The following is a 13,777-nucleotide window of genomic DNA, read 5'->3' on the forward strand; positions in this document are numbered from 1 at the left end:
TTAAGAGAACTGGAAAGCGTCACTTTTGTTAAAGACATCGCATCTAGCTGATCTGAGGCGGAGACAATCCAGGCTGTCGTCTGCGAATTGACTGATAGTGTGATCGAGCTTGAGACTGAGGATCCAGTGGTGGATGAAGTCAGTGAAACCTCGGTTGATATTCTTGTTGACAAACTCAGCGGTACAGTGGAGGGGAGTGAGTGGATGTCAGAATGGGAAACCGTCGGTGTAATTGAGCCAGAAATGGTGGTAGAGTTTAAGGGTGTTGCTGAAGTTAATGACATTCTCGTACAAGATAACATCGTCTCTGGTGTCGACCATGAGTTGAGCGCCGCAGAAGTGAAACCTGACCTCCCTTTCGAGCCACAAAGTATTACAACCGTCAACGATGTTCCTCCCGAGGAGGGAAATTCTACAATAATTACTCTCGAGTTAGTTTCAACAAAACGTGAGGGCGCGTTTTTGCCAGAATGTTCACTCCAGATGGAAAATGGCAGTGATGTTTCCGCGATCTCCAATGAAGCTGCAGCTGCGGAGGTAAAAACATCCTGCACGCTCTGGCGTGAAAGTTCATTGGACTTGAAGAGTGTAAGTGAGGTCTTACAATTTCCTTTAGAAAAAGAGACTGTGACTGGTCACTCACGGCCTCACTCATACTGGGGTGCAGGCAGGCAGTTCAAACATAGCTGATGGTAACGAGATCGTTTTGTTCACTTTAAATCTAAAAGATCTGTGTCTAACTCCAAAGTGCCTCCAAAGTGCCAATTTAGCCTTGCAGGACAACGTCCGATTCATATACCTCTCTTGGAGCCATTTGAGCATATTTTAAGCCGAAAATGGCCCATCTGGTGTCTAATCAAGGCCACGTTAGGACTTTTTCCAAACTATGAATCAGTGATTCATAGTCTGGAAAAAGTCCTAACGTGGCCTTGATTAGACACTCGATGGGCCATTAAATTTGAACGACAAAAAATAAAGAACACCCACCCATGTATCATGTTTAAAAGTTGTCCTAGGAACTACTTTGTATTAATATGATTTTTTTTTGTCTTCAGTCTGAAATGTATGCAGCAGAATGCCTAGATCCCAACGATGATATTATTGGAAAAAAGACTATGCCAAACAGAGAATTCGAACTAACTTGGTAAGATTTTCCCTTAACAGAATGATAAGCGGGAGTGATCGACAACTTGATCCCCCACAATATTAATCCCTGCAAAATTCAAGATTACAGTACAAAGTATTTAATATTAAGTACACTGAAATAATGTGCTGAGTTTGAGCTTTTTTTTGTTTGGCTCACGGTCGAAACTTTTTAGAAAAGCTGGAATTGAACCAATTTTTGCAGCCTTTGTTTCTTATCTTTTATATTTCCAGCAACGCAGCGAAAGTTAAATACCAACATGTTTAAAAAAAGGTTGTCTGTTTTTGCCTTGTGTTGCGTTGCTGGCCTCAGCGTTTTAACAGTTGGATTTGAAACCGAAGATTTCAGCAGACAGGAGCTTGGGTATACATTACTGTATTTGCAGAGGGCCCAAATGGTAATCATGTATGAGAACTTCTCAAGGTAATTAAGGCATGGGTCCCCAGGTGTTAAGTCAAAAAGTAGGGGGGTGGTCTATCTTTCGATACATTAGCAGTGGCAAGCTGAAAACTTGTCAGACACATAAACGGCTAGTTTTTATCTATTTGGTATGCTCCAATTATGCAAATAAGGTCACGTGACACGCCACGCCCAAAAAACCCTTGAACTTAAATGGGCACACTTTTTCTTCTTTCCTTCATTTTTCTACTAGTTTCATAATTATAAGGCCGTTAAGTATGTCATTTCTGCGCTTGGCAATGTTAAGAGTTTTCAAAGGAAAGGCATGTTAAAATGATACATTTGTATTGGGAGACTGAGTACCAGTCGAAAAACCCGTTTATTTTCAAAATAGACGAGATATTTGAAAGTTGCCAAGCACAGTTTTTTAGCGGCTTATATTTGTATCTTCTTAGGGTAGTAAAGTAAGATAACTCTTGCTAAAAAGTGTGCCCATTTTTTCTTAAAGATATTTTGAAACTTTGAGGAACGGTAAGGTCACGTGACCTAATTTGCATAATTTTGGTCTATTTTAAAGGATCAATTTTGGTGTTGTGTAATATTTTTTGGTATTTTCTGCTTCATGATAAACCATTCATATTATAGACCACCCCCCTCATTTTTACAGGAAAATGGTTGTTGACCCATTTCTTAATTTACCTGAGTTTACCAGGCGTTTCATGATATGTATGTTTATTAATTACGGTTCTTTTTAAAGGAAATAAAACGTTATGGCATCATAGCCTGTTGACATATTTTTTGTGACTTAGCCTCTCTTCACAGATATATAAATAGAGGAAGACAAACAAGCCAATACGCGCTTGAAAGTCGCGAGCTACCAACTAGAAAGTTTGCACGTAAACAGGAGGAAAACTGGAACGTGTTGGTTACCGTAATTTGTCGTCTTTTTTGTATTTCAGCATTGCCGGGAAAGTCAATCAACATTATGTTTTGAACGCTAAAGCCGACGAATTCGTCCCACGCTTTTCAACAACTAGCGATATTGGAACAGAAAATATTGCCAAACTGGAGCGTGGGTATGTTTTATATTTTATTTCTATCGCGCACTTAGGACATTATTCATATATGAGAGCTAACTGAGATATTATTTTACAAAGATGTGTGCGTGTAAACCAAACGAAAAGTTCTTCGGTCTTTTAGGATCTTCCTCCCACCATATAAACAACCGCTCTGAGATTCAATCTAACTCGTAGGTCACTGAAAAACACTGTACCGTGTCTCGATTTTAAAGCTATCCTTATGAAAAACTTGCCAAGTATCGCACTAGCTCAGATGTAACAAACTGCGTCAGGTTCTTGTTATCAGAAACTCAGTAGACAAATCTTTTAAGTCTCTTGGCTGCTTTCCAGCCTCGCAAGCTTACATCGAGGAGTCCTACAGTGATTCATCTTAGGCCTTCTTCTCTTTTCACACTTACCTGTGATCATAAGTAGGACAAACCAATAAAAGAGTAAAGTAGAATCTTGATCTCTTTAATTTGCCATTAAAAGTGAAATCTTGCTGTGAGTATTTGACTGCTTATCTTTTCCGTTAATTGGTAAAGCAAACTTGTTTATTGTCGCCGGTCGTCTTTTGTATTTTTCAGAACTGAAGGACAAGTTGACCAACACCGCCATGTTTTAAACCCTGAAGCGGATGAGTTTATACCAGGCTTTCAAGCACCTCGTGCATTTGAAACAAACGCTTTCGACAAACTGGAGCTTAGGTATAGATCATACTTAATTTCTACTGCGCATTTATTTATATACGACGTTATTCATTTATGAGAACTAATTGAATATTGGAAGGTCAAGATGATAGTCTGTGGGCCCTTTGAGGAGCATCATTATAGCGTAATAGCATATTAACTTGGCTCACTTGTAGTGAGTCTTGACTTTGAACGTAACAGGACTCTAAGCAAACTGGAACGTGTTGGTTACCGTTGCCTGTCGTCTTTTTTATATTTCAGCATTGCTGCACAGGGAAACCAACGTCATATATTGAACCCTAACGCCGATATATTTCTTCCACGCTTTCACACAACTGGGGAAATTCAAACAGACGATTTTGGCAGAACGGAGTTTGGGTACGTATTTTATTTTTCTATTTTGCAGTTAGGAAGCTTATCATTTATGATAACTTACTGGAGTATTGTATGGAATATAACTATGCATGTATTCTGGCCCTTGAAGAGGAAATTTTGTCAGAAATACTCATAGTCTACTGACCTGGTCTTGTGACTTAAGCTCAGCTTATGTGGAAGAACGAAGATAAGTGAGCCAAGAAGAATGTGCGCCTGAGTGACGTTCGTCAGTTTAATTCCAACTAGAATGATGTCAAGTAACGCAACTGCGAAGAAGTTATTCCGTCTGATCTAGGATCTTCTTCCAGTCCACGGCTTTTAACCCAGTCTTTAGAGCAACATGGACATGCTCAGTAGAATAAGCGACAGCGCCCCAGTGCAACGCTCAACTTTGGAATTGACGTAGCTAACAATCTTTTTCCCCCACAGAATTGCCGGAGGAAGGCATTCTTTGAACGTTTTTGCGAAAGACTTTGTCCCAGCTGATATTCAGGTCAGTATACTTTTACAAATGATATGACCTTAGCAGCAAAAGACATTGCAAGAATATTCTTTCTTTTTGGGTTCAGGAATGCCATTAGAGCAGCTCTCTGGAGGTTCCGTCACCAACGCATCGTCTCTCTTTCCATAACTCCCCCCCCCCCCCCCCAACAAAAAAAAATACCGTTTGACCTAGCTGGAATAGTTTTATTTAAAGTATGCTAACTGCTCCATATTTCGTAGGAAACAAACAAAACAACAGCCGAAAATTACTTGCACCTCCACCAGGACCAAGTTATAGAAGAAGATAATAACAAAAAACGTTTCTTTGCATTTTAGTATTCTCTAGTGAAATAATTTCGAATGAAAATCAATATCGACTTACTTATTATACTCTCCGATCCAATCTTTTGCGATTACAGAACAGAGCAAGTGCCTTTATGATCGCTCCGACTGAGTACGATGTGGCCCCTATTGCTGCTCCAGGCCTGCCACCGCGCCCTGTCAGACCACGACGTCAGAATAACCCACCTGCCTTAAATCATCCACAGAATCTTCAGGCAAGAGGTATTTAGCTAGATCAAATAGTCTCTCACAAATAGAACGCTTGTGACTCCTGCGGACTTTATTCTTGACAAATGGATCGCGGAATCCAAACTTTCACTATATCTCCCTCGAATAGAAAACCGGTAATGCCAATGGAGAGTATCCGTGACAATTAGGTTGAGGGGAGTTTTAATTTCTTGCACATCTATATGTTACTAAGTAAGGAACAGAGTAAAGTTTGCACCTGACGTGTCGGTTATTTGCATGCGCCATTCAAAATATTAATTAAAAGCCGTAAGTGTCACAGCTTACTGACAAAAAATTAATAAAAAGTATTTTTTTACACAGTGATCTCTGCCTTCTATGACCGTTATCAAGCTCAACCGTCACTTTTTATGGGACCAAGTTAGTCAACATCAGACAGGTTGGTTCACTCTTATTTCATCGTTATCATCCTGTCATTATCATCATCATTATCATCATCACCATCATTATCAGTATCATCGTAATCATCATCATCATCATCTTCCTCATAACTATCTCTACCATTAACGTTATTTGTATTGTCATCTTCATCACCATCGCCATTATCACATTACCATCGACTATTTTCTGGTCTCCATTTCAGAAAAATAGTGTCTTTGATATTTTGATGACATTTGCTTCACTTCTTCTCACACACATATAGAGTACAAAGCGGTGCTTCCATTTTCAGGGGAAAATTTCTTTGCTTGAAATGATGCTCAAATTACACTTAACTGTGAAATTACTAAAGACTAGGGAAGGGCAGTTGCTAGTAACTCTGGTTGATGTTAAAATACAATACTTTCTTCATACGTAAGTTTCTGAAAGTTTTTTTTTTAATGACTTATTTTCTTTCTTTTTTTCTTGTGTTCAACAGGTACAACTCAGGTTGAAGCTTCGGAGCGTAGAATGACTACTTCGAGAATTTTTTATGTGAACTTAAATGTGATTAATATAAAGTTGTTAATATTTCTGTGCTTCTTAAAATTATATATATTAAAGAGTCTCATTAAACATTTTCTTTTTTCCGGATCATGCTTCTATTTTACGTCAAATTCGACATTACGAAAACAGAAACTGGTCTTGGAAAACATTGAATCATATCGCTGAATCTGCAGGGATAACTTGTTCGTCTCAGCAGCACACACAGTCCCTCCAAATCATCACAAATGCTTCTCTGTTTGCAATGGAACACTGCGGGAATATGTAAGGCTTCTGCAAGGCGAGGAAGGTCTGCCTTTTCAACTCGAAATTCGGCTTTGCAGTCAGCTAAATACATGTTTTCTAGATCGAACACATCGTACGATTGATAGCCGAAATCTGGATTTTTTGAACGATAACAGTCGTATAATGGAACAAACTCCTCGTCCGAAATGTTGTTGTCTGCATAGCTAAGCAAAAGTACCTCTCGAAAAGTCTTAAATTTGTTCATTTTCAAAGAACTCGAAAAGTTGCCGTCGGAAAATGAAGGGTGCTAAAAGTTTATATTTTGGCGCGAACAACGCCGTCTTCGTCCCAGTCTCCTTCGTGCACCGACGTCGCCGTCGCTATGAAAACGCTCGGTGCTTAAGGTCCCTATTAACTCAATATAGTCCAGCACTTTCTTTAATCATTCCCTGTGCAGTTCTATTTATTTCAACGGAGGTGTCTTGTATGGTAATTAGGTCACGTAATTTAGCATGTACTTGTTGAGTTGAGAGTAGCCATGTTGGTTGTATAAATTGAGTTGACAACAATAAATGTGATAGTAATAACGTTAACCGTACGGGGAAGCTTTGGCCAGGTCACGGTGTTTCTTAATGTGAGCAAGAAAAACTAAGATACTTATCACTGTAATGATGAAGAGGGATTTTACAAACAGTCACTGCACGCAATTAAGGAAGCAAAGGCTATAATCGAAACGCGGGGTGAGTTATATGGGGGCTACCGTTATTCATCCGGACCATCGTCACTTTTAATTTATGATCCGATCGATTTGAAAGAAAAGAGAGTGTGTGTGTGTGTGGGGGGGGGGGGGGGGGGGGGGGGCGGAGAAGGTGGGCAGCGAATGATAGGGAAGTAACCTAACTAGGTGGCGAAAATGTGGGTTTCACATCCTGGGAAGAAACAAAACCTTCCAAGAACATAAAAGGAGGATCTAGAAGAAGAAGGTGGGCAGCGAATGATAGGGAAGTAACCTAACCAGGTGGCGAAAATGTGGGTTTCACATCCTGGGAAGAAACAAAACCTTCCAAGAACATAAAAGGAGGATCTATTTTATGAAGGCGCACACAGAGTTAAATAGAGAATCTGGAACAAGAAAGATGATAATGACGATGGCAGCGACGATTTTGCTGGTTTTGATGGTGCTGGTGATGATGAAGGTGATTATGATGATGATAAGCAATAAAGGAAGTTATGGTGATGGCAGCTTTTGCTATGATGATGACGATCGATGAAGATGACGATGACGATGATGATGATGAAACGGCGTGAAAAGCGTGAATGTTTAACAGCTTTTGTTCCTAGCAAGAACACAGATTTGTCTTCGATTTGGTCATTTCTCCAAAATTCTTCTAAACTACTGGTTCACTTAAGAAAAAAAATGCCCTCACAGATTACCCTTGAAAAAAGGTACTATATCGAACTCTCTATTGATAAATTACAACACTTAAAATTTGAAAAAGCAGAGTTTATTATACATGTACAAATTAATACAAAAAGAAGCTCCTAAAATGTGAAACTACTGTGCCATGAAAACGCGGGGTACAGTTTTTTTACCATATGTCTTTAAAACAAAAAACTACAGCATGCATTTTCCTAAAAACAAAAAAAATTAAATACCGTTAAAACAACCTATGTATATTTAAATTACTTGTTAACTGTAAAGAATATAATTCACAACTAACTGTTTAGTTCTGAGTACAGTAAACCATCCGGCAAGTTTTCGTTTGGCTTGATATATCAAAACGACAGCGAGAACGTAGTCTTCAGACGAACATCCACCTTCGCTTTGCTTGTATAATTGACATTTCCCGGATCAAACCTCGTCCCATCTTGGCTTTACTGATCTTATGAGATTTACCCTACTGTAAACTCTAACTCTGTCTACATTCCGATAGTTCTGTGAGAAGCACCTGAGCTAAAGGTTACATGTAAAGGGAAAAACTTCTACTTTAACAAATTCATGCCAATACGTTTGAAGCCGACACGCAGACGGCTCCTTTTTAGATGGTGCTCCGTGCATCTAGCCTATTGTTTCCCTACTGTTTCCTATGTACGGGAACCCAAGAATTGGATTCCGGATTCTTTGTCAGTGGAACTTGGATTCCGGATTACAATCGTTAATGGAATTGCGGATTCCTTGAGCTGTATTCCGGATTCGACTGTAAATAAACATAGCTCTTATATTGAAAAGCTGTCCCTTCAAGCACTAAGTCTTTTTGGCGCATTCAAGAAAGGGCTAGAGCCCAAAACATCAGCTTTTGGATCCTTCATTTTAGTCAAATAACGTTAAACCACAGCAGATAATCTCCCAAAATGCGGGTTTCGCTCCTCGAACGACGAAGCACCATCCTCAGAGACCCAGAGGTAGCTAATTGGGGCGGAGGTAGCTAAGTGAGATTGCTGCAGAGTTTACGTTACAAGAAAAAAGAGGAAGCAGCCTCACTCATTCTTATTGTAATCTCTGATTGTACCGTGCTTTGACCCGAGGATATCCCCTCATTATTAGCTGCCTCTATGTCTCCAAACACAACGACGAAGCACTAAATCAGTTTATTTTAAAATTAATTCCTTTACACGTTTAGTGTATAATACACTACCCTTTTCTATTCTTTCGTTGTGCAAACTCAAAATGAAAACAAAACATGCCTGCAGGCAGTGAAGGCATAATACTTTTATTAATCGATGTCCTCCTGATATGGAACCTCGGTCGTTCTTCCAAATTTGGACTTCAAGTCAGAAAAACGCGCGGGTTTGTCTACGAGGCGATCTCCTCTGTAATATGACGTTTTGCGGCACTTGTAGACGACAAAGGCGATAACAAGAACAACAATTAACACAACAGCGATGATAATTCCAGCCAATGCTCCTTTGCTGAGTCCACTGGATTTGCTTCCACCAGTGTTAGGGCCTAGAATTCGGCACAAAGAGAGATTTTTTTGTATTTTGCCATATGATTCAATGCATTGCCATTGATCAGATTAACTGTTTAGCACTTAAATGATACACCCGGGCCTGCTAGGCCGTCTATGAAAGAAGGGGTTAAGGTAATCTTAGATCGATGTATCTCCTCTTATGGGCTAAGTTAACCAGAGAAGATGAGCGAACCACAAGGTTTTGGCCCACCCCACGGGGCGCTCATGTATAGGAAAAAAGAGCACCTGGGAAGAGTATTCGGACGAGGTACTTCAGCTATTGGATTGAATTCAGCAACTGAAATGTTCTATTTCTGCAAAACAACGTTCTTCCCTTATCTCTTCATTTTGAAACTGGAAAGGACCTTTAGAACTAAAAGGTCAGGCTTGCCTATTGTCTATGGTCTTCAAATTTTTACTGGGCAGCAACGTCGACAAGCCTTTTGTAATGGATTGGTTCAATATTCTACCCTACTACAGAAATAAACCACCTACCGACTCCAGCTTGTCCATCCACATTAAGCACAGCTGATTTTTTATCTTCGCCATGTTTGTTGCTGTATGTGCACTCGTATGTTCCAGCGTCTTTAAAGTCGGCTTCAGTAATCCGAAGCTCTCCCCTTGATTTATCAATTTTTACCTTGTCTGATTCCTTGACACTTTCTCCGTTTTTCTTCCAAGTAAGTTCTGGTGTTGGGTCGCCATAACCAACACAATAGAAAGACACAGTAGCACCAGAAAGAACATAACGATTCTCCGGCGCAATGTCAATTTTAGGAGGACCTGATAGATTTAAGTAAAAATACAAGTAAACTCAATCGAAGCAGATCTGAAAGGACTGTTGATGGTTTTGTCCACAGTGTTTGGTGAGCGGCGTTCACAAATTACTCCCCTGGGAATGTGGCGAAAGTCAGGATCCCTTGATGGCTCCTGATTGGTTATTGTCAGGCCTCGTTCCCAGGGTTCTTGTTTACTTGTCCCCTGGAGCAAGGCCTGCAAACCTTGAACCTGTTATTTAAGACAAAAATTGTCCTTTTCGCTACCCTGTTTAAGACAAGAGAACTTATTTTATGACCCTGATTCATTTCGTTGCGGATGTAGAATTCAAGATTTTTTTATAACGAACATCATGCAGTTAGATTTTAGACCGCGCAGCGACAACCTTTACACTCTTTAAAACGGCTCCAGCTCCAAAAAGACATCATGTTCAAGACGCTATATAAGACCCTGAAAACCATTTACCGTAAATCCTCTATTAAGCCCCCCCCTCTCTAATAAGCCCCCCCCTTTTCAGAGGAGGAAAGTTAATAAGCCCCCCCCCTCCCCCTCCCCTCCATCCTTGTTAAGCCACAAACAATTAACATGTACTTATCAGTTAAAATAAGCCCCCCGGGGGGCTTAATAGAAGATTTACGGTTACCCTGTTCAGCGATACATACACATCTAGGCCAAATAAGGGAGTGCCCTCCGGGAGTTTAGGTCCACAAAGAACTATACATGAGAGAGATTGGTGACAATCAACTAGGCCGAATATTGACTGATTTAATTTTTTCCTAGCCTAGCCTAGATATCATAACAGTGTCTACAAATGATTTACATGAAAGAAATTGTGTATGAACTGCCTGATGACGTGTATGAAGATGCCTGGAAGCAACTGAACAACATGAAGTTGCAGACGTAGGGAGCAGGTCTGTCTCTCTGAGTTAAAGTTGAACAACATTTCTGGCGAGAAAATTTGGTTTAAAGTTAAGGTCCCGGATTAACTCCAGACGCTCTCCTTGAATTTCCACTGATGTGTTGCAGAAAATCGCTGTATTTATCATGGGGAAGAAATATCCTTACCAGTTATGAGCACAAGAGTAGACTTGGCCTGAACACTGCCTCTGTTCCAAGCTATACAGGAGTAGTTGCCCATATCCGATCTGTATGCCTTCTTTATCGTCAACTCTGAAGAAGTGATCATGTGATTATCATCCTTAGTTACCAGCTCCCCATCCTTCTTCCATGCCGTTTTGGGGACTGGAAAGGCTCTCACAACACAGGGAAGAGTGACTTTCTGGCCTTTCCGGACTATGTTCGGTTTCTGCGGGAAGTTCGTGAATTGCATTGTTACTATGTAAGAAAAAAAAATTTCAGGTCATGCACATGGATCACAAGAAACTTGTAGACAACAGCTGTAAAGGGACGTTCCGTTCTTTATCCGTACCCCTCCCCACTAAAGATGACTGGAATCCAGACCCTTAATTTTTTGTCGGGGCCTTTTGAAAAATGAAATCCGAAGGGTTAATTTTTTGTCGACACCTTTCAAAAATTTGTCCCAGGGCTCCAAATTTTGTTGGCTTCGTTGAGGAAAAAAATCCGACCCCGCTATTCGAGAACCCGCCATCCTTAGGAGGGGAGGGAAGGGGAGAGGCGAAGTGGGATGTGGATAAAAATGTAAAGTACCAGAGGCTTGAAGGGTGCCCCTGAACTATGAACTTTCCTACGATGATCTGCCAAGGTCTAAATGCCGAATCTGAACTAAAGCGGGGTCTTAAAAGTAGAGTAATAAGTAAGGCATAAACAAGCGCCTTGGGCATTCATTCTTGCTATAGCATGTTTTGGGTATAAAGTCAATCCACTAATGAGGGACACTCCGCTGTTATTAATGAAGTGAAGTTATAAGAGTTATAAAATATGATAACTGTCTTGACCAAAGAAAATACCAGATGAGTTACAGAAGAGAATAACCCTAGCCAATATGTCTTCCTTCAGGGAGATATTCAGTCTTATAGAAATGTCCATCGAAAGAAAGTCGAGTGAAAGGAAAGATAAAGGACTGTCGAGAACAGCGGCTTCCAGGTCCTTCTATTGTACTTACATCCAACAAATAACTTGACATTAGCGACCGCTCCACCCAGCTCATTAGTAGCCTCGCATTCATAGTCACCAGCGTCCTCAAACACCGTATTCTTGATTTGCAAAGTGTAGTTACTATTGATGGTGTATTTATTATTGCTATACAGTACGTTGCTATGGCGCCGCCAGGTTATGTTTGAAGGGGGAAAGCTAGAAACGAGACAGGCCAATATTGCAGTGTCACCCTCATATACGTCTGCTGACTTGACTCCGGGGATCTGAGGCGAGACTGGAATGAATGAAACATTTTGCATTTTAGAAGACAAAGAAAAAAAAGTGATTTTTCATTCTGTTTGGAATTTTTTATTCAAAATTAGGAGTGCATAACCCGGAACGAGCAACTTCACAAACCCATTTATTTTTAGATCGATTTTCCCGCGAAGTTTTAATACCAAATAAGTCTTACAAATTAGTCATCTAAAAACCTGAGACTCAAAAAAACATTTCTGACGTTTTGATAGCCTTAACTTCTTCTCTTTTGATTATCGTACTTTGGATGCCCACGCATACGGAACGATGCTTCCATTTCCGCGGGAAAAAGTGCTCCAAAATGATGCTAAAAATAACTTACTTCGTAAAAACGCCGGTTGCATGGGCTAAGTATGGGAGTTGCACTTTCCGGGTTATGGGCTCCTGTTAAAATACATCTATTTGCTTTTCTAACCTTTCACAATGACTTCCGTCCCTGCACTTTCAATTGATCCTGCGCTGTTAACCAAAGTGCACGTATAGTTTCCACTATCTTCAGCAACGGCAAATTTCACAAGCAATCTCCCCGCTGAAGAGGTGATCCGTTTGTTTTTTATATCATCAGCAGAGAGAGGCTGGCCATCCTTTTTCCAGTCCCACACGGACGGGTATACAACAGGAGGCTTGGAGGAACAGGGAATGCTGAAGGCACGTTGGAACTGGGCAGTAACGTTATTGACTGGTACTTGATCAAACACGGGAGGACTGGAAGCTACAACTAAGGAGCAAAGAATTCGATAAGAAAACGATGCAGATAAATTACATCGAAATTCGTTGTATCGCGCTGCGCCTTTTGCAAACTTCGAAGGGATTTTGGGTTCTCCTGTTCCGTCAATCATTTTAGTAAAGGCGGGGTTAATGCAAATCACAATGTAACGTGCTCGCCCAGCTTAGCTGAGAATGACTCTAGACTGTTCAAGAATAGCGAAGGAAATCGCGATGGTGAGTAGACTTTTTTTGTCGAAGGAAGGAGGCAGACGTTGCTTTATTCTTGGAAGTAACAAGAATAAGAAAGATCAGGAAAATCTGCGAAGCAAACTTAACTAGTCGACTATTGCCCGAAACAGGACGATCACAAAGCGACGAGCCCTGAAACACGAAACAAACAAAACGGTTCGAAATCCACAAATCACGAATCACAAACCATGACCTTTGAACTTGAACAAGTAAACATGTGTTTCCTAAGAGGTCCACTAAGCTGATTGACCGAACAGAAAAACCCAAAACTCCTTTGTAGTTTGCAAAACGTACAGCGCGATTCAACGAATTTCGCTATAATACTAGCCACGAAAGTAGAAGGTGGAGACGTGTGTGGCCGAGCGGTTAACACCTCGAACTCTGGATCTGGAGGTCTGGAGTTCAAACCTCGCCCGTCGCGTTGTTTCCTTAGACCTCTTCACCTAGGTGTATAAATGGGTACCGGCGACATACTGCTGGGGGGTAACCCTGCGATGGACTAGCATCCCATACAGGGAGGAGCCACAATGCTCCCAGGCTTGCTCTTCATGCTACGGAAACCGGCATAAGCTCCGGCCGAGTTTGCTTTTGGTTCCTGCTCGCCTTTACCTTACCTACGAAAGTAGAAGAGACCAGGGGGAAAAGAGATTGCAGGAGCTTGGACGTCAATTGTAAATCATGAATGAAACAGAAACTGAATCATAATCGGAAGCAGAGAGGGAATAAACACAAGATTTCCCTTTTCTCCTATCTCTGTTTCTGCTTGGGTCGAACCTTCACCTTTTTTACGCTACGACAGAAGCATGCGAAAAAGAAGAACGTTAAAGTCAATCCGCAAAA

General features: G+C 40.8%; 1 protein-coding gene across 1 annotated transcript in view; it reads right to left on the reverse strand.

Annotated features, from left to right (window-relative positions):
• Positions 1-7,365: 7,365 nt before the first annotated feature.
• The window catches only part of LOC140936883 (scavenger receptor cysteine-rich type 1 protein M130-like), a 36,976-nt gene continuing 30,564 nt past the window's right edge, over positions 7,366-13,777 (reverse strand). The window contains exons 12-16 of the mRNA XM_073386388.1: positions 12,396-12,698; positions 11,694-11,960; positions 10,676-10,945; positions 9,329-9,616; positions 7,366-8,829 (exon numbers count right to left, since the gene is read on the reverse strand). Coding sequence (XP_073242489.1) covers positions 8,597-8,829; positions 9,329-9,616; positions 10,676-10,945; positions 11,694-11,960; positions 12,396-12,698 — 1,361 coding nt within the window. The 3' untranslated portion in view covers positions 7,366-8,596. The remainder of the gene's footprint in view (positions 8,830-9,328; positions 9,617-10,675; positions 10,946-11,693; positions 11,961-12,395; positions 12,699-13,777) is intronic.

The sequence above is a fragment of the Porites lutea genome, chromosome 5 (genome assembly GCF_958299795.1).
Source record: "Porites lutea chromosome 5, jaPorLute2.1, whole genome shotgun sequence".
NCBI classification, from domain to species: domain Eukaryota; kingdom Metazoa; phylum Cnidaria; class Anthozoa; order Scleractinia; family Poritidae; genus Porites; species Porites lutea.